The following is a 25000-nucleotide window of genomic DNA, read 5'->3' as shown; positions in this document are numbered from 1 at the left end:
CGTTTCTCCTGCATTAACTCATCGTACAGCTTGTTGCGAGCAGCAAGCTCCACCTGCAGATCAGCAATCTTTTCGATTTTCTCCTGCAGCTCCGCATGCAACCGATCGGCCATTTCGTTCTTCTCGCTGACAACCCTATCTAAGCTCAGCTTTAACGACTCGACCTCACTTTCAAGGCGTATCTTCTCTTCCTGCGCGGTACCATCAGCCTTTCCTGCACCAACAACCGGTACATCGTCAGCCTCAAATATTTCCTCGATCACGGCTTGCTGCTGGTTCTCGGTGCGAACTAGTGGACGTGGTGCGATTGCATCAGCACCTGCGGTACCGCAAAACATTAAAGCCGGCAGCGGTGCCGATTGCCGCAGAATTAACATCTGTGGTGAGGATGCTTCATCGGCCAACGAAAAATTGATTTGTCGCGGTACGTACTCGGGTGTAGGAGCACTGTTGCGGGTGTGATCGGGCAATCGCGGGACGGCCGAGCACACATCATGGAAGAAATTCGAACGCAACGGAATGGAATTCATCATCGACGAATCATGGGTGCTGAGAAAACCACCGCCAGCCAGCGCTGGGGACGATTGTTTGGAATGATTCGGTTGCATCGAGCCACCGGAGTCCTTTGGAAAACAAAGAGAGAAAAGAACAGATAAAATAACAACCAAATGGAAAGACTGAAATGAAAAGGAGGGCAAATTCTAGCGGCACAGTGTAACTGCAAACAAACAAATCGAAATGGAAAAATACGGTCGCTCATGGGATTCAAATTAAACCGCCAATAAAGAATATCGAACTGTGGGTTGGCGGTTTAATAATCAGGACCAATACATCTGCAGCATTAAATCAAAGTCTGAAAACCAAATGAAGACCATATTGGATTGATTTCCATTTTTCATTTGCCACCAGTTCTCCGGAATGCAATAATACTCATTGCAACCAGTCGGAACAACAAATAAATGATGGAAAACATATTTTTGACAACGTGAAATGGCGAACGAAATACGGTTCGATTTTTCGGAACTGAATCGTGAAATGAATTCATTTGAGTGTTGACAACCTACGATAAAATAAACTACACCAAAATACATATTTGGCGATCAAAGGACATATTTGGCGATCAAATTTAGCGGAACATGTGACAAGGTTCTACTCTATCGCGTTGATGAACTATTGTTTATGAAGCGTAAGCGATCAACAAATAATGAAAAATGCTGCTATCCATCGAAACATAACCTTGATCGTTATTATGCAGAAATCAGTCAGCAGCATCTGTAGCCAGAAATTCCACTCCACGGAAATGAATACACACGTACCAAAACGGAGTACAAGAATACAGAAAAGGGAAAGGAGTTATCGGAATCAAGTTGCAAGATAATACACGCACAAGAAGATAGTTTAAACTTCTAACACGCACTTACCATCGGAATGCTGTGCGCCGCCATTATACCTCCCATCGTGCTCTGTTCCGGTATCCTGCGCATCACCATATCCGATTCATCGTAATCGGTAATCGATACGACGTCGCTCAGCGTTCGACCACCATCATCGTCTTTCGCCATGTTGGACGGTTCGTTCAGCTGCTTCAGTAATTCTACTGGTAAGTCCTGCTGTTGCTGCTGCTGCAGTTGCTGTTGAGGCTGATACTGGGCCAACCGTTCCTTTAGGTGGTCTATTTCCTCGTTCTTGTCAGCCAACATCGTTTCCATCAGATCGGGTAGGGCGGCTTTACTGATCATTTCATTCTTGATGCGCTCCTTCAGCAATCGTACTTCTTCCTCCTTCGCACGCAGCTCCGCCTCGAGCCGCTCCCAGTCCTGCAGTGCACGCCCGGCGTGATCATCGTGCGTCATCGCCAGCTCCTTCTCCTGTCGGGCGATGGCCTGTTGACTGTTCTCCAGGTACAGCTTTAGGTTAACGATCTGTTTGTCACGCGATTGCAGCGTTTCCTTTAGGCTCTGTAGCTCATTCTGCAGGTCGTGAACTTTCACCGTGAGCTGGGAGGTACCTTGACGATGCAACTCTTCAGCCCGTAACCGCTGCTCGTCTAGCTTCGTCTGGAGAGTGGAAATCTTGAGCGACTGTTCAGACATTTTCTCCTGCAACACATCGCGCTCGTGCTGCAGTTCCTGTAAATAGGACAGATAAACAGACCAACATTATACCCATGCGCTCCTGACATCGTCTACACGTTACTCCCACTCTCTAAACATCCGCAATTTAGAGAAAATCCATTTTGGGAAATAATGGAATCAGATGATCCGTCGCACGGATATTCACCTCAATCAATCTTCATTCTCGGAGACGCGTGTTGGGTCGATTTCCTTCTCACTTTTGTTTATTTATCAAGTGAACGGAAGGAAGAGTGGAGTCGACATAATGTAGACCGAAATTCTCTGCTTATATGATGTATATCAAAATTGTCCGCATTTATGAAGGAAATCCTATTTGCACAGGATAAGCTATGTACCTTTCCCTTTCAGAGGCATGTCAACTAACCACACCGCTCAAAATGCGTACATCGGTATGGCAATGACATGTATAAATGGCTACTCCCACCTGCAATACCCTATTCTTCATCACCTCGTGACTGCAAAAGCTCCTATTATACATTGTTGCATACGGATAGATGACAGAACACATGCCTACATTCATAAGCTTAGTTCCTGCCAAACTAAACACATGAATTGTGTTACCTAACAATCTGCGTTAGAGAGTTGGAACATGTAAAATGTGCAAAATGTATTTTATTGGATTTGCTTTAGTAAATATTTAATACTTAATTTAATACAAGTTGCACATTGCAATAACATTAGTTTAAAATATCATGCAGCATGAGTTTGAAATCACTGAATGTGATTAATATTTCGACAGCTGAAACAACCGAAAGATGCGTAGGAAGTTGATCATACCTTTTGAATTAACCCACATAAAAGGATATCATTTCCTGAAATGATTATCAAATACACCAGCGAACTCATCAGCAACGAGCAACGCAGATAAGGTGGCCCCTAAAAGGTATTCCTTCCAATTTCACTAAAATTATGTTCGAACCATCGAACCACAAATGAACGACCACTCCCTCCTCTAACTATCTATGCAGAAAGCCGCAGACGAAATGTAATTTTCATCAGCAAAATAGATGTCCCTTTTTGGGTTAGCGGCTCTAGCCAGTTATCATCGTATCGGCAACCGCGGTGATGCGGTTTCCCTTTGGTCCAGTCGCTCTCAATGAGCTAATTAGATTGGATGCTACCCAGTAGTCGGTCACACCATTATCGTTAACATCATCCAACGTCACATCATTATCATGGCGCGATAAGCACGAGCAGAACACGACTGCGTTGAATAGCCGTTCCGGAATGAGTGTCCTGTTTATCCGAAAAGGAAGCGGTACTTACACCGAAAGGTGGCTCCACCAAGGCGGCCTTATCAAAACTGGCGTCACCACCGTTCACTGCCTCAATGCCACTGTCTCCGTTGTTACTGCTGTTACTACTACTGCTGCTGCTGCTGCCACTCTTGCTACCGTTACTGGAACGGCCAGCACCAAGACTAGCTATGCTGCTGCTGCTGGTAAACATTGGCGAAGCAGAAGGGGCGCACGATCACGCGGAGGTAAAGCGAAGAAAGACGAGACGATGCTTGCCGGTGTTGGCTATTTTTAGCACACACAACAATTGCCTCGTCTCTGGCTCCGGGAGCGGTATAAACACTTATATATTTATGTTGCCGGCAGCAACATCGGCTATCGGAAATCCCCGGGTCGCACTAAACACTTGCCTTTTTGGCTCCAGTCCGCCCCTTCGCGCACTCTATCCCTTACATACACGACTGTCTGTTGTCTAGGTGGTAGTGATGCTGGTGATGGTATGTTGCTTATGCGTTGTTTCCTTGGCAAACCATTTTGCGTTCCATTTCAGCCGCTAGCATCACTGACCACTTCCAGCCGACGTACAGTGTCCACGTTCATAGTGATTCAACCAGAGTCGAATGGGAAAAGAAAGGAATTCATAATAGGAAGCGCCTCGATTTCTATGCAAAACCTTCACCCCACTTATTATTCCTCATCATGCCTTGTGGAAACAATTCCACGCTAACTTCATCCCATTCCAACTGTTAATATTATTTCGATGGAATCTCAACCATTGCCAGTAGGACAGGGGATGATGTTTTCTTTGAAACTCACCAGGGAAATCCTTACTACAGGAATGTACCGTAATGACAGGCAAAGCTGCACACAAGAAAAAAAAATAGTCCACGTGGGTAAAACGCAAAAAAAAACGTTTGAATGCGATTGCGAACACGTGATTTGCATTTCACATTCCCGGTGAGTTCGAACGGAAATGTGTCTGGCCTTTAACAATAGCAAAAGCAGGAACAGAGACACAGCGAAACATGCCGAGTAAATCCTCTTGCTGTGTAACACATCCTACCAAACCTGTTGCCGGGATGCCAAATGCAGATGCCAGGCGCTGGCAGGATGGTGCACCTTCTTGCTAACATGAACTTTACATACCCGGGCGGAATCGAAAGGAAGTTGTTTCGCTTTGCCAATGCCTTTCATCGGCTTAGCATATCAATAGAAAATTATACTTTCATGGTGGGTGTATGTGTTGTTCAAGCAGAATAAAAATGCTCAGTAGAAGCACGCGATAGATTCGTTAGCTTAAAAACCACAGCCAAGGTAATGTGGCATGCTAAAACACATTCTCTATGCAGCCAGAAAATCATCTTCTCCGAAAATCTAGCTGCATCACAAACCATAAAAGAACAGTCTGTTTTTCATCAATCACTGAGATTGACCCAATTCTCCATCATCATCGCGCCATCGTACCGGCAGCAGCATAAACATTAAAACCTTTATATTCGGCCCCCGAGAGACGAAACCCAGGAAGCTGGCCAGTCGAGGGATCTAGTTGCGATCGTACAAAGCGATCATCCAGATTACTGCTTCACGTAGCGTGGTTTCAATAAGCAAAGCCGAATGCGGAACACCCTCGACACAGGTCGTTCGGTTCCCATCAACCAAACCCCCCGGGACGGTGCATTACCGGGGCAGCAACCCGCATTTTAAATGAAATATTTAAGGGAACAGATATGCATCCGATGTGTGCGCGTGTGGTGTGTTGGTGTGAGTTTCTGGCGCACTGAAAACTGTCTCAAACTGAGAGCTGAGAAGGCACAGCAAACCACGGAGAGGATTTCCTTGTCAGGGGGTAGAACTTTCCTCGCTCGTACACACTATAACCCAAAGTACGTCATCACCATTGGCCAGATTCATATTTAACACAGCAGCACTAATGCAATAACGCACACAACGGGGGTACCGCACGGGACGTGACGGGAACAGTGACGCAGTACGGGTGGAAATAATCATCCATCATTGCCGGACGGCACACAACCATATGCACTGGCAGGTTTGGTCCTCACATTCGTCTTGCTATGTACCGGATGCTGGAAACTTGATCGTTGAGCACATCACTGAGATCATCCCCCGAATCATCCATCCTAAATCCTTTGCTATAATCACGCGCTATCTGCGTCACTACGATCGTATTACATCGTGCCCTAGTATCGTCAATAGCGGCTCCCACACTTGCACTATTTGATAGATGATGTACCATTAAACCGACAACACCCGAAAGAGATCGTACAGTTTTTGGTTCGATCCGGTACTGCGCGAAGGTTAATGCGAGAACAGAACACCGACTGAACAGGATCATCACTCCGGAGTGCTGCGGAACCTCGCACGAGACCGGCACCCTCCCCAACTCATGTGTATGGGGTAGAACTCAAGAGGCTGCCAGCACGCTCAGCGACTGCGCAGCGAGACTCTTGAATGGTTGCGACGAGCGAACAGAGAAGCAGAGCGCCATCCGCCCGAATTTTCTCCCGCAACACAGTTCTAAAGTACTTCACACATTCTCACCTACTGTGGCCTTTCTCTGAGTGGTGAGCGAAGAGACATGAACGACTTACGCAGCCGCCACCACTCGGAACCATCATCACTCATAATGGTCGAGAGATGCGCATCCGTGTGTGCAGCGTTCACGACATTTTGGTTTATGAATAGAGATGGATCAAGTGCCGGGAATTGAGGTTAAGTTGTTCCGGACAGTGACATCTGCCATCAGAAGCCGGCGAGCGGGACTTTTAGAAGGACACGCCGTCTATGCACATTTGAAACACGTCCCACCGCTGATCATCGGGGCAGCGTGCTCTGCTCCGGAGTGAAAGTGGGAACATGCGACATTGAGACTATTTCAGGGTAAAGGGAATTTCCCATTCCCAGACGTCACACGACCGTCTTGTTTAATGGCGATGACCTTTGGAAAACCGAACACAGTGAGGAATACACAAACATTACTTTCTATACCATGCGTCCCCACCATGCCGGCTCTAGTGTCCGATGTCCCAACGGCCATCGGTCTCTTACTAATACAATAAATTTTCAACTCAAAATTTGTGAAATCGTTTCACGATAGACACAAAGTATACTCAGATGGTAATACAAATGATCAGATCATTTCACAACTACCTCTCTCCCTCATCCTGAGTCTACCATCGCGCTTCGCTTAAGGCCACAAAAGCTAAAAATAACGATATTCAAGGTTCCAAAACGGAACCACGCTGTGACGATCTTGAACAGGACGTGCCAAAACACTCTTCTCGTCGATAATACGAGCTGGGGCATAACACACCAAACGGCAGCGGACGATTCAATTTACTCGTGTGGTTTACCACATCTCTCATCACGCACTAGTCACCGTAAACGGCTATCGATGAAAGATAACTACTCAGAACGGAATATACTCCGTAAATTTGTATCATAATGTATCAAAAAACAGACCACCGGACACTAGTGATTCGTATCGCTTTCGTAGCGTTTCTAAAGTTATCTTGTTGTTTTGGAGAAAATTCTTTAAAACGGAAAATTCTTTAAAACAAGTTACAATGTGAAATCGATATTGATGATTATTCCAGAGCAGTGTTTCCAAATAACCCCAAAAGCTACATCGAAATCTTCATCGTACACAAAAAGGGAACCACTTACCGCATAAGCACTTCTGATATTGGTAATCTGCATCTCGAGATCGTTGATCCGCTTGATGGCCACATCCTCGATTCGCGAATGGCGATGCAGCTTATCGAATATCCGTTGCACTTCATCAACCGGCAGCGGCGGAATGGCTGGCTTTTCTTCGCCTCCAGCACCTCCCTCCGCACCTGCTCCACCGCCAGATGATGCTGATTTCTTTCTGCGGTGCAGCGGACTGTCCTGATTCACCGAGATATCCTCCGATGGACTGCTGCACCCAAGCGAAGCACCCGAGGTCGAGTTGAGCGTTTCCAGATTCTTAGTCTTACGCTCCAGCGTTTCCTCAATGTCATGCAGCTGTACGATGAGTGCTTGCAGCACGATGCCCTGCTCTGCCGACGGTTGCCGCTGCCGCAGTTCCTCCTCTAGCTTTGCAATCTTCTCGTCGTACCCCCGGACCACCATATCTGCCTTGAAGCTTTCCATCTCCTGCTGAAGCGATTCATTCTGGCGGTTCTGCACATCGATGTACTTCTCGAGCTCCTGATGGGGAACAGACAGGGACAGGGATGATGAAGATTCTACCATCCAACAAACTACTCCCGGAAACTAGCCCAATTACCTTCACTTTCGTTTCCAGCACGTGCTCGTTGATTGTCTTGCTTTCGATTTGTGTCTCCAGCTCGGCGATGATTTCCCGCAGTGTAAACCCCTTATCGATGGAATCCTTCAGATCCGTCTCCATCTTGCGCACCCGCTCGTCTCGTTCGGCGATCTGTGCGGTTAGCTCCTTCATCTGCTGCTCCGCGGACTCCAACTGTTGGCAAACCACAATCGAACCAAGCACACCAGAGCCATGGTGTCCCAGACCGACCCGATACGGTGTCATTATTATCATAAAATGCATCATAATCATCATCATCATCTCCTAGCATCGTTACATGCGATCAGTTCTTCGTTATTCTGTCTCGCAAAAATCATAAAGTGATCCTCTGCTGACACCTGCTCAGTCATTTACTTCTAAACTTCATATTCTTGTTGACTCCTGTTCTTCACACTTTTAACTTCTATAAAGTAAAACCATTTGTTTAGCCTAAAGGTACGCAATTTGTGCCACTCTCTACTGGTGTCTTTGTACAGAGATAGACGGAAGATGAAAAAAACGGTGATGGTGGTGGTCGCACTCGCACATTCTCAATGGCACAAATACACGCACAAGCAACGTGTTTAAATTGGAAAACGGGAGCCGCTATTGGCACTACTGGAAATGGAAAGATGGGAAATGAGATTGCAAACCAATTGTGGCATGAATGATTACGATACGAGAACAATGATTGGAAGAAGTGCATGTTGAACATGCTCGGGATAGAATCGACAGTCACTAGTGTGTCGTCAACGGATGGCAAAACGGAAATGATATTGCAAGGAAAACAGAAGCTTCACTACAAATTGTGCCGACGGTTGGCGAGAAATTATAAAATCTTGGCTGTAGTGTACTGCGTTGGATGGCAATTTCCGCTGCTCGTCGTTTTGCTACCCGTTCGTGACGCCACTTCATTGAACTTTCATTTCCGACAATTCCAACAAAAGCAAGTCTTTGCTTCAATTACGGTTTAAGTCTTAAATTGATTTAAGCATTAAAATTAAAAAATGTCCCCGATTTCTTACACTTCATCCAGCATATGTACAAATTCACGATTGGCTTCAATAAAACTATCCGCGAGGTATTTGATACCATTGAGAATGCATCCAACTACCGTTGTATATTAGAAGAAAGCTAAAAGGAACGCCCGTTTTTGTCCTGTTTTTTCCAAAGGTTCTTGCAAAAAGCAAACAAAAAAATAACAAACAAGTGTAATTACCTAAGTGCTAATCTAACCCGCTAGACTACCCATACTACTGGTCCCAAATTGAACTTAAAAAACTAAAAAATAGGATTTACTAAAACTACACTTACTTTTGCAGATACGGTCACATTGTCTTTTGCAAATCTGCAGTTGCTCACGCATCCTTCCTAATAATTTAATGAAAACGGTTCGTGTAGATGAACAAAGATCGACGGAAATGGAAAGTATGTCAAAAGAATAAAGACGAAAAGGACAATGATAGAAAAACAAACATAAAACGTGATTGTGGAAATTTGAAAAGAAACGGACACCACAATTGGATCCGAAAGAAAAAAAATTAACGATGTTTTTTGATATACCAAGTTCATATAGATGATAAACGAGATTTAAGATGGAACGGTAAATGTAAAACAGGATTATTGCATTAAGATAACATGTCGATCAGTCGAAGGATTTACAGTTTATGGCGAATTGTGAGCGTATGCAACGTTACACCGTTACACGACAGTTACCAAAAGAACCCGCGCCATATAAAGTAGAGTTTCCAGTTTTGCGGTGGGTGCAGCAAGATACATTAGTGCATTTGCGTGGTAGATACGGGTGAGAGGTGATAAGTAAGCATGTTGCGAGAAGGAAAAAGAGAAAGAAAGAAAAAATACATAGAAGAGCGTGAGTGTGTGCTCCGTTAGTCCTTGGCAGGTGGTTTATAGCTACATGTGAACCCCATAATCATCCAGATTGTGAGTTTATTATACTGCTACAAGTGACCTGTACTCGGAGAAATCGAACGATCCGATGTCTCTGATGATGGCAATGTCACGTTTTTATTGATTGGAAGGGGCTGGGGCATACAACCATATGGTATGCTAACAGCAACCGTAGCCTTCGACGAGTTTATCCATAATTATGTAGGCATTTGTTACCGTTTGCCTTCCACAAGTGTCATCCGAAGCCGCCAAACAGTCACCAAAATAAAAGCATCCACCACCAGCTGGCACTTACCTCTTTGGTAGTTCGGTCGAAGTTTATCCGCTCCTTGTCCTTCTCACGAATGGCACCTCGTAGTCGTTCGATTTCCTTTACGAACTCGTCACGTTCCTGCTCACGTTCAGCCGCCTGATCTTCGAGGAACTGCCGCGTAGCTTTAAGCTGTTTATCGGCAGCCTCAATCTGATCCGAGATTGAGTTCCAAGAGCGTAGCAGTGATTCGATTTACCGGCAAACCAAGGGAGTCAAGGGAAGGCGGATACATAAGCGACACACAGCAAACCACACCAGTCAACAGCAGCAATAGCAGTAGCAGCAGTCAGCAGCAGGCACAAAAGGATGAAATTAACGGAAATGAAAATGTAAAACACGAGACGAATAGAAGACATAGGAAGGTACTATGGACGTTGTAGATGAGGAAATAGGATTTATCAGCTAGAATGATAAAGATTTCCTCAAACCAAGCAAACCCGCCCCAATGAAAACAAAGAGAATGATTTGCTCGTCACGACCAGGATGAACATTTTGGATGAAAAATAATCTGTTTACAAGAACCAGGCACCGACATCCTGCAGCAATGAACAAACGAAGGATGGAAGGTTTCCGCGCCTCTCAAATACATTACATTCCCAGGCTTAGATTCACGAAGGACATCAACATTAAAGAATTTAAGGAGGAAATTTCAGGATACTCGTGAAAAGTGAAAGCAAAAAAGTCAAACCAACTATTTGTCTTTGACATTCTCTTTCATGCTTACTTTCCTTTTTAGCTTCACCAAATGCAGTGGTGCGTTAACAGTGTCAATCGAATTTAATCGCAAACACAGTGTTGACACGTTTCCATTTGCTCCAATCCGCTGAACTTGCAAGGGTATGGATATTGCGAATTTGGTGGAAACACGAAAGAACGACATATCTGCTTTCCTTTCGACCGACAACCGGTAAAGACACATCTAGGGCAAAACCAAGGATGCAATCGAGCGAGCAAGTGAAATAGTCAACCTGATCCAATCTTTAAAAAGCTGCCATTTCGCACACTGTCTTGCCGCAGCAATGTTTGGGCCCCATGTGGTGCTTAGTAGCTATAATTTTCAATTGCCAATTGCGTATGAATAGAGTAAACGAACTCTTACCTGCAGCTGAAGATCCTGTCGATCTCGTTTGCCATCCTCCATGTAGCGTTCGCCCTCGCGGCAAAAGTCTTCCACCATTTGCAGCAGTACGGAATGTCCTTCGAACGTTTGATCCTCGGCATTACTGCTGTCAACGGCAGCACTGCTCAGCATCGCCTTGGCTCGCTCCTGCAACTCGACGAATGAATTGCTCGTACGTTTGACCGTCGGTAGTAGGGCGTTAGTGCCGTAACCTTCGCTAAACTCAACCCGTTGGCTGTTCAACTCCAGCAAGTGTTGCTTCGCTTCAGATAGTTCGCTCACCAAACTGTTCTGCTTGCTACGCGCTTCCGCTAACTCGTTCTCGAGCAACTTTCGCTCATCTTCCGCCTTGACCAAACGGTTTTTTAGCTCATGTAGCTGCAGATTGAGCTCACCGGTGACCTGAAGCCCCGCCAGATCGCCGGGAAGGCTATGGCTTGCATTGGAAGCCACGGATGCCACCTCCCGTACCATATGCTCATCGAACGAACGGGTCACCTCCATTGTGGCTGGCTTTGCTTTGGTTCGCTTCAGACCATCCTCTTCCTCGCAACTGTCACTTTTTTCGGACACTTTGTTCTTGGACTCGGTACTATCCTTTTCCGTGGATGCGAGGGCATTTTGCTTCAAACGCTCCGACAGCGCGAGCAGGCTGAGTGCTTCCGCCTTTAACCGGTCCATACATTCCTCCAGATTGAGCGACACATTTTCGGGATCATCGCCGTCGCGCTGTCTCGTCGTCACATACTCCACCAGCGATGGATCGTCGATGATTGATATGATCCCCGAAACATCGGGAGCAAACTTAAACAGCTTACAGGACGACAAGAAGGAAAGATCGGTGAGATTCAATTCACTCGTCACGGTACAGTCTGCCAGCTCTAGCTGGCTTTCGTCAGCGGTGGCATTCGCTCCCAACGAAACATTTGCTGTCTGCTGTTGATGCTGGCACCGCTGCAACTCCTCCAGGATGGTTGCGTTGAGATCTTCCTCACAAATGGAAAAACACTTTGCCAAACTGCCCAGCACATTGCGCAGCGTAGAAGAGAGCTCACGTAGGTTATCACGTTCGTTAATGATTTTATCCAGACCGCGTGTCGAGTCGAAGGTGGTATGGCGTTTCAGCTTCCGCTGTAGCTGCTTTTCGAAGTCATTCTTCATACGAGCCATCTGGTTTAGTAGAGTAACGAAGAGTTTGACATGAACGTTAAATTAAGGACTAGGATTATCGTTACGCGCCAACAACTTTGTTGCATTGTACTAAGCCAATGGTAACCTACTTCTTCCTCATGTTTGAGTTGCAGCTGGGCAACTTCTAGTTGGCTCTTTGCAGTAAACTTCTCGCGCAACAATACGAGCTCCGGCGGCCAGTGGCTGTCTTCGAAAGAGGCGTCCGTTAGAAGGGCCTAAAATTACAGGAGAGAAAAATATGTTTAATCACAAACAAATCCCGTTATCGAATGAAGTGGAAATGTTCTTCTCCAAATTTGTGGTAAATGTGGTATTATTATCGTGCGATACTAATGATGGAATTAGCCATTTTAGTCGAAGAATTTCCAGCAATTCAAATAACAATCTATACCGCATGTTACTGATCGCCTGTTAGCTTATGATTTCAACATCGAAACAGTGGAGAATTATGACTATGCTACTCATAAGCAGAATGTTTGTGATCGTTTCCAACTGGACACAAACCGTTCTCGGCGTACATGAATGGAGGAGCCAAAACAAACACAATACATATGTAGGTGGTCCTCCGTCTGCAATGGACTAGCATCGAAGTTATGTAAACGTTAACCCCCGCGCATCACAAACAGTTCTAGCTTCCGACCACGTGGCGACCAGTGCTACACATTGGCTGCGTAATGCATTTATATCCTCCAACCCAGCTTCATGCGCATTCGCTCCCTCTGCACAATCGTGTGATAGTGATCAAAACAAATACGATACAATCACGAGCAGTGGCAAGACGCATCTGGGGGGAATGAACATGAACGAACGCCCATGTTGTGTTGTATTGCTTGGTTGCGACTGAGGCCGCAGGTCCACCATGTTTTGAAACGGGAGACATTATATGATGGAGAACGATGTAAACAGGGGCATAAACACAACCTTATATCCGCCGGGCATGTTCTTTCCATTCCCGTAGCATCCCCAAATCAATAATTCACAGATCAATGAAAATGTGCACAATTTCTACAATCAAGTGATTTGTTTGCTGACCAATTCAATCAAACACACTTTAATGGTTTCGTTTCCAATCAAACCTTGCCTTTGGCTGGGGTGTAAAGTTGATCAATTGACACAAATGAACAGCTGTCCAGTTGTTAGGGTCAACTAGACGGCACACATTTTCGTCTTAATTGAAACAAAATTAACTTTCCAGCAGCAAGGAATCCAGGCTCATGCGGCAGCAGATACCACAGTGGAACATTTTCCCCGAAAAAGCATTGAAAGCGGGTCCCTCTGTCGACCGCCGAGCTCTCCCAAACATAAAACCGACCGGTTCGCTGGCCTCTTCACGCCCCACGCCAACATACGATGCCATTGATCTGTATCACATGTTGCCATCATGGTGGCCAACTATCATGGATTGAAACAACAACGGATCCCGAGTCTTGGAAAGGCGAGGAATGCATCCTCCGTCGCCGCCGTCGTCGCCGGTGAGTGCGTGCTGCTGCCCTGCAAATGCGTTCTAGCAAACACACGAAAACCTTCGAACGGACACATGAATTCAACATAAGAAGAAGAGCATTAATGCTAGCTATATTTAGAGTACAGCACCACAGCGAAGGGGAACCATCATCGTGCTGCCCTGCCCGCGGCGATACAACAACATGGCGTACTTGGAGAAGCATCATCAGCATCGTCAGCAGCAAAAGAACGCATCCCAAGTTCTACGACATGTTCACCGGCAGAGGTCCTCCTTTCCGCTTCTCGCCATAATGAAGTGGCTGCCGGAAGAGCGCAAAGAACAAACCGAAAAGACGACAACATCTCGGGATTGCACGTGCGATGCGATGCTCTTTACCGACCGCATCGTGTTGATCCCTCACGCTATCGTCGTCGCCGTCGTCGTTGGCGTATCGTCGAGACGAGAATATCAAAATGCGGTACGAGAGCTGCTTTATGCCTTTGATGCGGTAAAATGATGTTATCCGTGACGGGCACTAGACGGAAGCAAAATGTTAGGTTTTCTCAGTTCTGGTGCTGTAGAGAGCATTGACGCGACTCATGAAACATCGTGCAAAATGTACAATATCCGTTTCATGCAACGATGACAGCCGCAGTCTCCGGAGCATATTCCGCTGTGCGTATTTATTATAAACAAATGAGATGAAAATAAATAATCAACAGCAGCCAGAACCGGGCACAATGTATTGCTTACAGCAAAGGTCTCTTCGCGGGTCACGTCAACGAAGTTTCTTATTTTGTCACTCTCCAGACGTGCCAGTCCAGTATTTGCGAGTTTTAATTAAAACTCAAGCTGGTCGGTCGTAACTCCCTGCCAACGGTCTTCTCTATCCTTTTTAATGGTCACGGAGATAAATTGAACCAACCCGTTCTTCAAGTGTTTAAAACGTTGCATTATAATTTTATGACCCCGAGCTCTCTTGGAATGAAAATTGTAGATCGCCATTTAGATTCCAATCCCAATCGAATTTCGGGCCATCTCCCCCGTAGTTTCGTGAAACCTTTAAAAACGGAAATTAACAGGTTCGCTATTTTTAGGACTTTTGCCCTCCGCGTCGAACGGAAATGCGCTTCACTTGACGCCTCTTCGTTCCTACGAACGAAAGTCCCGCGCCCCGACATCCTTGGGCGACTCTTTGTGCCAGTCATGGCTGAAAATCCATTCCATTCTGTGAATACCATTAATACTAATTCCCTGGGTACGATGACAGATTTGGGCCACATGATATCCGGTCGAGGGCCCGCGCGGAAACAAGGGTGACAATGTACCAACCAAATTGTAGCAAACAAAAATAGAACCACGCAGGATTCAATTACCGAACGTAACTATTGTTTTTGGAGGTAAGAGGATCTTTGCCTTATCGGAGAGGGAAGCTAACGGTGATCACAGTTCGGATCAGATTTATTTTCGGCCACCCAGACCATAGATGGCGTCCTGGGGCGAGGATTGTTTATGCTCGTTTGGAAGATTATTTACTGGAATGGCACACACTGGTCAATCGTAGGGAACGGGGCAATCGTCCAGACGCCCCGTGATCTTGAAATGCGATCCGAGCTAATAGTTCGTTTTGGTCTGCAGACCAAGTAGATTTGCAGCGTAATGCTAGAGCGTTCAAAGACATTCATCCATGTAAGGATCACCGATGCAACAGTCTGTGGCCATGAACTGTTCGTGGCTAGAGTTGAAAACAAACATGTTGACCCGACTCGCCTGTTAAAAACAGCACAAATCCAATATGTAGCAACTATTAATCCATCGGGAAAACCACGTGTTGGCATGCATGTTAGTCCCGTCGTTACAATATGGTGGTTTTCGATCATCAGGACAATTCCCACGATGCTCGACTCTTCACAGAAACAGTCCCCGTGGTCTCCAGATGATAATGATTATGTCGCTTCAATAGCAGACCCGCATCCCATTGAGCCAGAATGGCCTAACGCTACAGCGTAGAAACCGCGCGAATGACTTCACAGCAGACGACCGAAAATGCCGCTTGATAATTCCCCTGCTACTTGCCTTCGCGATTGGTGCGTACTCCCTGCTCGCGGCCTAGTGGTGGTGGTCCCCGTTGTCCTCTTAGCCCGCTCGACGTCGACGTTTTATTTGCAAACACACCACACCAATATTCTATTAATACCAACGTCCAACGAACCTCACTCCTCCTTCGTTCCAAATAGCAATGCGTCGCCCGAACAGTTGCCGGACACGCGAAACCGCACAACGACGACCACGATGATGATGATGCTGATGATTATAATGACTTTCAGTTTTGATTGTGTCCTGTGGGCAACAGGGCTCCGCAATCTCGCTTTTTTTTGCAGCCGACGAGCGTGATCGGGTGACAAAAGTATTTGTTTTGGCGCAATCTAGAACACTAGTCATACACTACGTCCCTGGGTTTCCATAGTTGATAAGAAAGTACATATTTTCTAGCTCACAACAGTCACACTTTACAACTGGCTCTTTGTGTTTGAAGCATGTTTCAACGTGTACACACTCGACACACTCTTTATCCGTTGTGATATTCAACAACACATAGCGTAGTCATCACGTGTTTCACTAACGTCTTGGGACGTGTATTAATACATACTAAATGCCGGACACGAACTACAGATCCACACTGGTTAAAATTCAAACCCCAACTGACAAACCGACGGTTTGATTCGTAAAAGCCAGAGCGCCCTGCATAGATGTGAGCTAAAAATATGATGCTCTCCCATCGTCCAACATGCGTCGCACACGTCTGCGTGCGTTACTTAAGTGCCAGGGGAGTGCGAGCACGCATACGAGCATATAAATGCTCGCCACTTATCTCACGCTGAGAGCAGCCAAAAAATTCAACCGCCTCTCGCACGATGCTTATATACATAAAGGGTTTTAATGTAAAAGCATAAGCAGCATAACCACTCTCAAACGTGGGTGCTGCTTTTCGCTTGGTCCAATACCGCTTGGTAGAACCAACGAATCCACCTCTTATCAAAATCACTCCTAGAGAAGATTTTGTCCCGTTTCAAATATGATCTCGATTTACCTTCCCTTAATGCTGCACCAAACAAGTCTCGACATTGATTTTCATATTACCTGCAACCGCCGGTAACGTGACTCACTTCGTTATCAGAGCAACCGAAACATAAGCCACGTACCGTTAAGATTTGCGGTCACGATAGCAACGTTCCGTTAAGAAGTACTAAACAGAAATTACAAACAATTTGCTATCGTGGACGAACACGGATAGTGTAAAAGAAACTTTCTTTTCTAAATCCAATTTGTTCCCAGATTGACTGCAACTGATTCGCTTAAACGAACTGCCCCCCGGAACATGCTGTGAACGTTGTTATCGTGGCCACGCACCTTAAGAATGATTTGCTATAAACGAGCTCTAAAGTTGCTATAAATTGCTTGTACTAAATTTTTTTCCCACAAAAGATGTGTCCCAGCTTTTATGGCAAATGGAAACAACTACCAACGCAGGAAGCGGATGTCCGTTGCTAAAACACGTTCGTATAATGTAACACTTACCTGTATCTGTAACTCCAGCTCCTTCAGCACATCCTGCCGGGCCAAGGCCACCTGCTCTTGCAGGCGGCGCTCGTGCCCGGCAATGATTTCCTGTAGATCCGCATCCGCGGATCCTTGCGGCTCGGCGGGTGTTATCGGCCGTTGCTGGGTCTTGTTAGTAGCGGATGAGTTGGTTAGCTGTGCGTCCGCACCGGTCGTCACCGCAGCAACCGATAGGTCCTGTTTCGCCGGTGCTTCCGGCGGAGCATTGGTTAGCAATGGTGAGCAGTGTTCCTGCCCGGTGCCGATGGATGGTGTGGGGTTGGTGGTGGTGGTCATAGTAGTGATGTTGGGTGCCGTTTGATTAGACTATAAAATAATCACAGAAGAATAATGGGGTCAGAGCGCACACACGCGGGCGAAACAGGGCATTGGTGAGGGTTATACAAAAAGGTTTCTCGAGAGTTCGACATGCATCGGATGCTTTGATCCTTTGAAAAAGGAATTCAATGAGGGGCAACATTAGCAACAGTGGATCAAAGTGACCTACTCTAAATGATTCATGTCATGCAGTATGGAAGTGATCGCGATAATTGAATAATACGTACAATGAATTTCTTCTCCTGCTCCTTTACTTCATATGCTCGCAGCTTTTCGTGCAAATTCGCAAATACGCGCTCATGCTGTTTCTTCAGTTCCTTAATTTTGCTCTGATAAAACTCTCTCACTTCCTCCTTGGACAGGTGACAAATCTGCAAGATCGAAAAGAAGGATTAGTATCATAATTCCAATAAACCGCGGCACACCAATGTCCATTAAAAGTTACCTCCGGAGTTTCTTCTATCTCCACTACCAGCACCTCATCGACGCCCATATCCGTCGCATCGATCGACGTCGGCGTGATCTTCCGGTGCGTTGGGCTCAGATAAATGTCCTCCTTATGCTTCCGCCTGGGACTCGTGTGCTTCGACTGGTAGCCACCGTTCTCCTCGGGAAACTCTTCTGCCCCGGAAATGTCTGATGCCGTTTCATCGTTCGATAACCGGCGGCTCTGCTGCGAAAACACCTCCTCCGAGTAGTGCTTCTCCAGCTCGGCCACCTTCTTCTCGAAGTACGTACGCAAATCGGCCATCTCCTGCGTGTGCCTGGACTCCAGCTCCTTCCTCAACTCATCGATCACAATCGAACCGGCCTTTACGCTTCCCAGCATCTGCCGTAATCGATTCGTTTCCAGTTCTTTTTCACTGCGCTCTGCTGCCAATTGTTCCTGCAGCAGTCGATTCTCGGATTCCCCTGCCTCGCGTGCCCGGTCCAGCTCTTGCCGCAAGAAATCCTCAAACTTTGTCTGCACCATATTGAACAGTCGTACCTCCTCCGGCAACAGATAACGCCGGAACTGATCAAGCTGCTTTGAGATCTTGAGCGGAATGTGCATCGGGTTTAGGTCCGCAATGTCACCCGTCTGCTCGCCCGCAGGTTGCACCTGATCGTCATATATGTCCGGAAAGTCGGACATTCCTTCGTCTTCGGTTTCACTCACTAGATCCATCGAAATCTCCGATATGCGTTGACCGCTCGTGCTTTCCTGATCCGGGCGCGTCATTACCGGCCATTGCGTCTTCTGTTTCATGCTTTCCACCGCTTCCGACAGTTGCTTCTTTAGTTGCATCACTTCCATTGTCAACTTATCACCGTCCGCCTGTAGCTGATTGCGGTCCTGGATCGATTCACGCAGCTTATCGGACAGCAGCTCGATCCACTGGTTGCGCTCCATTATCTTCCCGTGAAGATCCTTTTCCAGCGCGGTAGTCGCATCGAGCTCTCCCGGAATCGGTCGATACTCGGTGGAGTTAGTGGTCAAACTAACCGACTCACTGTTAGCCGATCGGCACTGCTGTTCACGCAGCAACGAATCCATTCGGCTGCCATCCTTTGTACGCGTGTATGCCTCCTCCAGCAGGATATCCTTGGTGGCGACCATCTCCTGCAACTTCCTCACTTCATTCTCCATCGTTTGAAACATTTTTACGCTCACGACACTTTCAAACTCATATCCACCAGTGCCGACGCCACCGCCACCGCTCGACATCTTTAGCGAACCCTCGGGTATATTCTCTTTATTGTCCTCGTAGATGGTACTGCCAACACTGAGGCGCTTCTGGTGAAGCAGGTTCTCCTCAAGAATTGTACGCATTTCTTTTCCCTTCTCGAGCAGTGCTAGCGGCCGGGCCAAGCGCTCCTCATCCGTGCTTCCCGAGTCACGCTCAATCGTGTGCTCGGATTCTTCGGATATGTCCTCGAGCGCTTCCTTCGAATCGCCCGTCACTCGCTCCATCTGCTTAACACCTGCTTCGGACTGCTTTGGCTTCTCTCCATCCACCTTATCTGCTACTAGCGAGTCCCCGCCTTGAGCTTTAACCTCCTCGAATGACTTGCTCGTGCTTAGGATCTTTTCCCGCAAATCTTCTGGCACACCTCCGGACGAGGATGACGAGCTAGGATCGTCACTCGCCACCGTCGTAGGGATTTGCGGTTTCGCTCGTTCATCCGTGAGCTTTATTGGGCCGAGGCTCACGCACCGATTGATTCCTAAATTCGCTTTAACGACCGTTTCTTCCACACTGCGACTCCTTCCTCCGACCGCAAGTCGTCTCTTATCACCGGCTGCAGACTGTCCACTGTCCACATCCAACTCAACACTCACAACACGCTCACTTTCCGTATCCTTGGCCAGATCCGAAATATCATTCGTGGTGTTCAGACTATTGTCCGCACTGTCCTGATTCGTACTTTCGGCCATCATCATCGCTGCTCCCTTATCGTTACGATTCGGACGCGTCGCCGACCGTGGCTGGAACGTGTTCAGATTCACCTTGAAATCGTTTATCAGCACGTCGTCCTCCTTCAGGGGCGATAATTCTTTCACCGCGTGTGGAACACCTTTCGCCAAATGCACCGCTTTCGGTGCTTCCGTTTGCCTTTGGCTCACACGCACCGATTCCTCGACCGAATCGATATCGTTCAGCACTTGATCGATGGAGTATTCGTCTTTCTCGTCTTGATAGCTGCTATCCACTTTTAACGAATTTTCCAAACTCTTAGATCCAAGACCGGCACGCAACGGTTCACTGTTAGCTTCTTCACTTCGATCACTATCGGTTGCCAACGATTCGGGTTGGAAATGCTGGGCAATGTCACTACCGGACAACTGTAATCGATCGATATCGTACAGTCCCCCACTACCACCACCACTACCAGCCGGCAGATCTTCGTCCCCACCGATATCGAACAACTGGCGCTTCCTTACGGCGACTGCGGAAACGGCGGCACTACTACCCGCACTCACTGGTACCGGTCCACTGGCTTCCCGATCGCTGCTGGTACCCTCCTCCGCGATGCTTCTTACACTGCTGCTTCCTCCACCATCATCGTCATCGGCCGGAACCACGATTTCTTCCATAATCTCTAAACTGTCGTCATGATTGTCGTTCGCGCTGTGGCTCTGGGTGGCATTACTCGCTGTCGCACTGCCACTGCTGAGGTCCTCGGTGCCACTGCCGCTGTTGCTGCTCCCACCAGTACCGAGGATTTCGTCCTCTAGCCGGAACCGTACCGACGATTTCGATGTGTGACTTCCGTAACTGGAGGACGATTTACTACTAGCACCAGTGGCAGTGGTTTTCAATGGTCCCAAGCCACCAGGTCCTTTTTTGCTGACCGACCGGAGTCCACTAGTACTGCTGGCGCCACGTGCACGATGATCCTACAGGGATATAAAAAGCAAGAAGAGTAAGCAGTCGAGTTCGAGCAATGTTTCTAAAGCAGAGAGTTCTAAAGTTCAAGAACACTAACATCGAATGCACCAAATGTTGGCGGTACGGAAATCAAAAGGTCGACCTTGGCTATGGCCATAAATTCGGCCCCATAACTTTAGCCAAGTAGGGCTCGCTTGCGACGTTCCACATGACCTGTTTCTGTCTTCCATAACTGTTTCCAATCAGGTATGCCCCTAAGATAATAAAAGCAGAGAACACTCGACCGCATCCCTCTAATTCTAGGACACAGCTCATAATTGGGAATCAGCATACATCCAAAAAGTTATTCTTTGGTAAATTTAAAGATGAAATTCCAAGTTGGCGCCAAACATCGAGTTTATAGCATCCTAAGTATGAACGATAAAAAAGAATTCACACCAAGAATCAACAATTCCAGATTTGGGTTACTGGGATCAAAACCGAACCAAGACAAGACAGCCTGCAAACAAACTTCCTTATTACTATCTTCCCAGCTCTTACATTCCGCCAAAACTCGTGGAAACGAAAGCCATCAACAATGCCCAAAGCACTTTGGTCATGCAATCCACGGAGCAGAGCAACTTTATCCTAGACCGCCATTATCCTTACAACGCTTTTAACCTTTACTTTGTTTGCCATCCTCTGGCGTACCTTTCGGGTGGAAGAAGGTGGGCGATGGGGACATGTTGCAAATTTTTCAAACCAGCCACAAAGTGTACGAAAGCCTTAACGTAGCGGAAAGGTGAGCGTTTGTTTAATCGATGAAGAGCCACAAAATCAAAGCACAACATTCCTGAGCGCGCTCTGCTGATGCCCTCCATTTACTGCTATCTGCTAAATATGGTACAAACGTATGCAAGACAAAACAGAAGGCAAACAAGCACAGCGAAGGAATGTCAGAGGACTCCCACAAATCGCGTTTTCATTGATTTGCAACCGATGCTCCCGTTCTGAAGAGGTATTTCAACATTCCGACCTGGTTACTTTGAGCCCATTGCGACTACATAAGTGTTGCCTTTGGGATAACACCCTCCATCCTATCGTTTGTAGTACAATGGCAGATCGATTGAAATGTATTTGTTTTCTATCCACGGAGACATAACCATCAACAGAGATGGGACTCACTTCGAAATGCTGCCCAAGAACAACACTTTTACATGACACGACATCGGATTGAATCGAAAGCAAAACATCGCACCGCGTTCCAAACCAACCTCACGCTCCCATCGCAGACGGCTAAGAAATCGCGCCGTTTCTAGGCATTGTTCGGGGTGTACACCCTACTATACTACTACGCGCTACACATGTCTTGTCTGGCGGAACGCACCAGGGGTGCGCGGGCAAGCAGCTTCCTAGTGAAACACACCAGCCTTCCTACCACAACCAACCCTACCCACCCGTGTAGGACGCGCTAGCACTGGGTCTGGCAGCTAAGATTAGAACAGCGTTTCACTAGCGACAGGTACTACGGTGCATCATGGGTTCAGCTGCAGGGTGGAGCGATTATCCGATACGCCGCGATACGCTGCATCGTTGCACATGCGAATGTGGACTTTAGCGGGCCCGTTGCACATCGTCGCGCACACCTCGGCCCTCGGGCTGGCCATCGGTACTCGTATCGGTTGCATAAGGCGCATAGAAAAAGAGAAGGTGCGTGAATCTTCACCACACACCGTACCCCTTACCCCTTGCGATCCAGTAACACGCGTTCAGGGTGCGATTTGTCAACGCCCACCCTCAACGACACACGGATGATCCGGAAGTCCGGAAGTAATCAATACCCTAGGCCCTGACCCTCCCGAAACTCACGCGAGGCTCACAAGGGACTGTTGTGCGATGCGATGGGTGCTGTCTTCACGAAATTCACGAACCAACTGAATAGAGGGTAACCGACCGACCGATGAGCCCTGTGTCGGGTCGGGCTGTCGATCCATTCGGTGGGTGCGGTGATGTTGAACCGAATTCGGTCGAAGATGTCGTGCTTGTTTGGTGTATCTGTTTGGACCTTCTTTTCGAGGATTTTGTCTTTCTTTTACAACTAGTATTCGCCGTACAATCGGACACGCAATGCATCTGGACGGTTCCCTACGCAAACTGAGCGTTGAAATCATTTGAATTTTCTTGTGTGCTACAAAAGGGTAGGTAAAGTGAGATATTTTAAACTTATATTTGTGAATATCTGATCCCCGACTTGCACTGCATTTCGATCCATAGCTTGCCTCGGTGGGCTACTAAAAAACGGTTAGAAACATGGCTTAGTGGTAGCTATGCCAACACCCAGAAACGCTGATGTTCATGAAGTTATCCCGCCGCAAGTTGATGAATGAAAACGATCTGCATCGAGTTACTCTCCTAAAATGAGATGCTGCTACACACTGATGATGACGACCACGAAGACGAAGACTAGAGGCCATTTGTTTTTATGGCCACTTCATAAATACGAGCTACTAAGCCCGAATATTTCGGAGCATCTGGCAGAATGCATTTACGGAAGTATAGATCTTTACCGCAGGACCGGAACGCAAGAGAGGCAGCAGGCATGAAACCGACCGCCATGAACTATTAATCTTCCATTACGAATTCCTCGAATCGATCAGGCGTCACGAGTGATCTCGAGCATCTTCGATCGTACCAACGTCGTTATGTTTTGGGAATTCCCGAGCGTGTCTGTGTCTGGGCACACCGAGGACATACTTTATCTTTATGCTCCTCTCCGTACACCACTTGCTACTAGTTTCCCGAGAGAGCTCACCACTTGCCACTTTCTTCGTCCCAAACAGTCGCGATCATTGGACCAACGAAGGACTTTTATTTATAGTCCCCCACCAGCCAACCAGCCAGCCAGACAGACACAACGAATCGCGACACTGATCCGAGTATCACATTTCCAGCTGGCACACCTACAGTTTGGAGACGCCGCTCGTTAACGCAACGTCGCGATACCCACGACGACGAATGATTTCATTTTTAACAAAAATTAAATCTTAAACGAGACTAACGGAGACTCTGTCCCCGCGTGTTGCGTTCCGCTTTGGTTGCGAACGAACGGCCTGCAGCCGCTGGTAACAGATGCTCTTCTAATGGGTCATCGTGTTCACGATCCGCCTGTCTGACCGGTGAACGACTGATGATGCATATGCTAGCGATATGTGCGTCTCGCGCACGACAGCATATTTTCGGCCGTACACGCCCATCCTCCCCCAACTGGCGTCCGACTTGGATGCTAGTTCCCAGATTGCCCACATCAAATGAGAGAGGGTGCGCCAGCCAATCACTCTGGCACTGGTGGTGGGTTTCGTCAGCTTCCTCAACGGTTACCGAGCTGGTAAGCGCCAGCACGTAACTCGCCCGCTCCAGATCGGAAGCAGCGCTAATGCGTCGGTTGTTTATTGAGGCATCATGTGAAGCAACACCCCCTGGAACCAGACGGAATTGGAGGAATACGCTACAAAAGAAGCTACCGATCGATCGGGGTTGATGTGAACGCGACAGGAGAGAAAACTACGGAAAAACTTGACTCCGGAAAACGCGCTTTCCGATGACACACCTAGACATCCGAACGAGCATTCCCGGCCATCCGAGGAGGCGTCCTTCCGCCTAAGCCACGGCTTGTGTTTCTTCCACCGGAAACATCGATATCGATTGGTAAGGGGGATTGCGGTTTGTTTGATGATCGCTCTCTTCAGATTAACTGCATTTTATGGGGCATTCTTAGCATCAACGGCGGCTTTGCTTTGACGGTTGCTCTTCTGTGGATCACCTCCCCGGAAAAGAGAAAAACTGTTTTCCATCTTTAATGCGAGGGGAGGCATTCGTAACGAGCATTCGGACCCCACGTCCACCGAGCCGGAACCGGAACTTTCTATACATTCGATCGATAGCGGCTTGACCCACTCGCCGGAAACCAAACAGCAGCATCGTTGCGATGGCTTTTGCGTTGCCCCGGGTAACCAACGGTTAGGCACGGAACGAATCCGCTGATCC

The 25000-nt window shown here is 47.3% G+C and overlaps 1 protein-coding gene across 5 annotated transcripts in view; it reads right to left on the bottom strand.

The window, feature by feature from the left end:
- The window catches only part of LOC125953375 (pericentrin), a 465615-nt gene that overhangs the window by 440017 nt on the left and 598 nt on the right, over positions 1–25000 (bottom strand). For 2 of the 5 annotated variants that reach the window (XR_007468956.1, XM_049682881.1), the window contains exons 2-12: positions 18049–20985; positions 17831–17974; positions 17244–17591; positions 12310–12435; positions 11009–12199; positions 9892–10059; positions 9000–9056; positions 7665–7859; positions 7058–7585; positions 1422–2129; positions 1–623 (exon numbers count right to left, since the gene is read on the bottom strand). The exon at positions 1–623 is cut by the window's left edge. Coding sequence is in view for 4 of the 5 variants with exons in the window: in XM_049682881.1 (XP_049538838.1) it covers positions 1–623; positions 1422–2129; positions 7058–7585; positions 7665–7859; positions 9000–9056; positions 9892–10059; positions 11009–12199; positions 12310–12435; positions 17244–17591; positions 17831–17974; positions 18049–20985 (7025 nt within the window). In the remaining variant the exon portion in view is untranslated. The remainder of the gene's footprint in view (positions 624–1421; positions 2130–7057; positions 7586–7664; positions 7860–8999; positions 9057–9891; positions 10060–11008; positions 12200–12309; positions 12436–17243; positions 17592–17830; positions 17975–18048; positions 20986–25000) is intronic. The other 3 variants (XM_049682882.1, XM_049682883.1, XM_049682884.1) reach the window with 3 other exon arrangements.

This window comes from Anopheles darlingi, chromosome 3 (genome assembly GCF_943734745.1).
Source record: "Anopheles darlingi chromosome 3, idAnoDarlMG_H_01, whole genome shotgun sequence".
NCBI classification, from domain to species: Eukaryota; Metazoa; Arthropoda; class Insecta; order Diptera; family Culicidae; genus Anopheles; species Anopheles darlingi.
The sequence above is the reverse complement of the archived record's forward strand: the minus strand, read 5'-3'. Positions and strand labels throughout refer to the sequence as shown.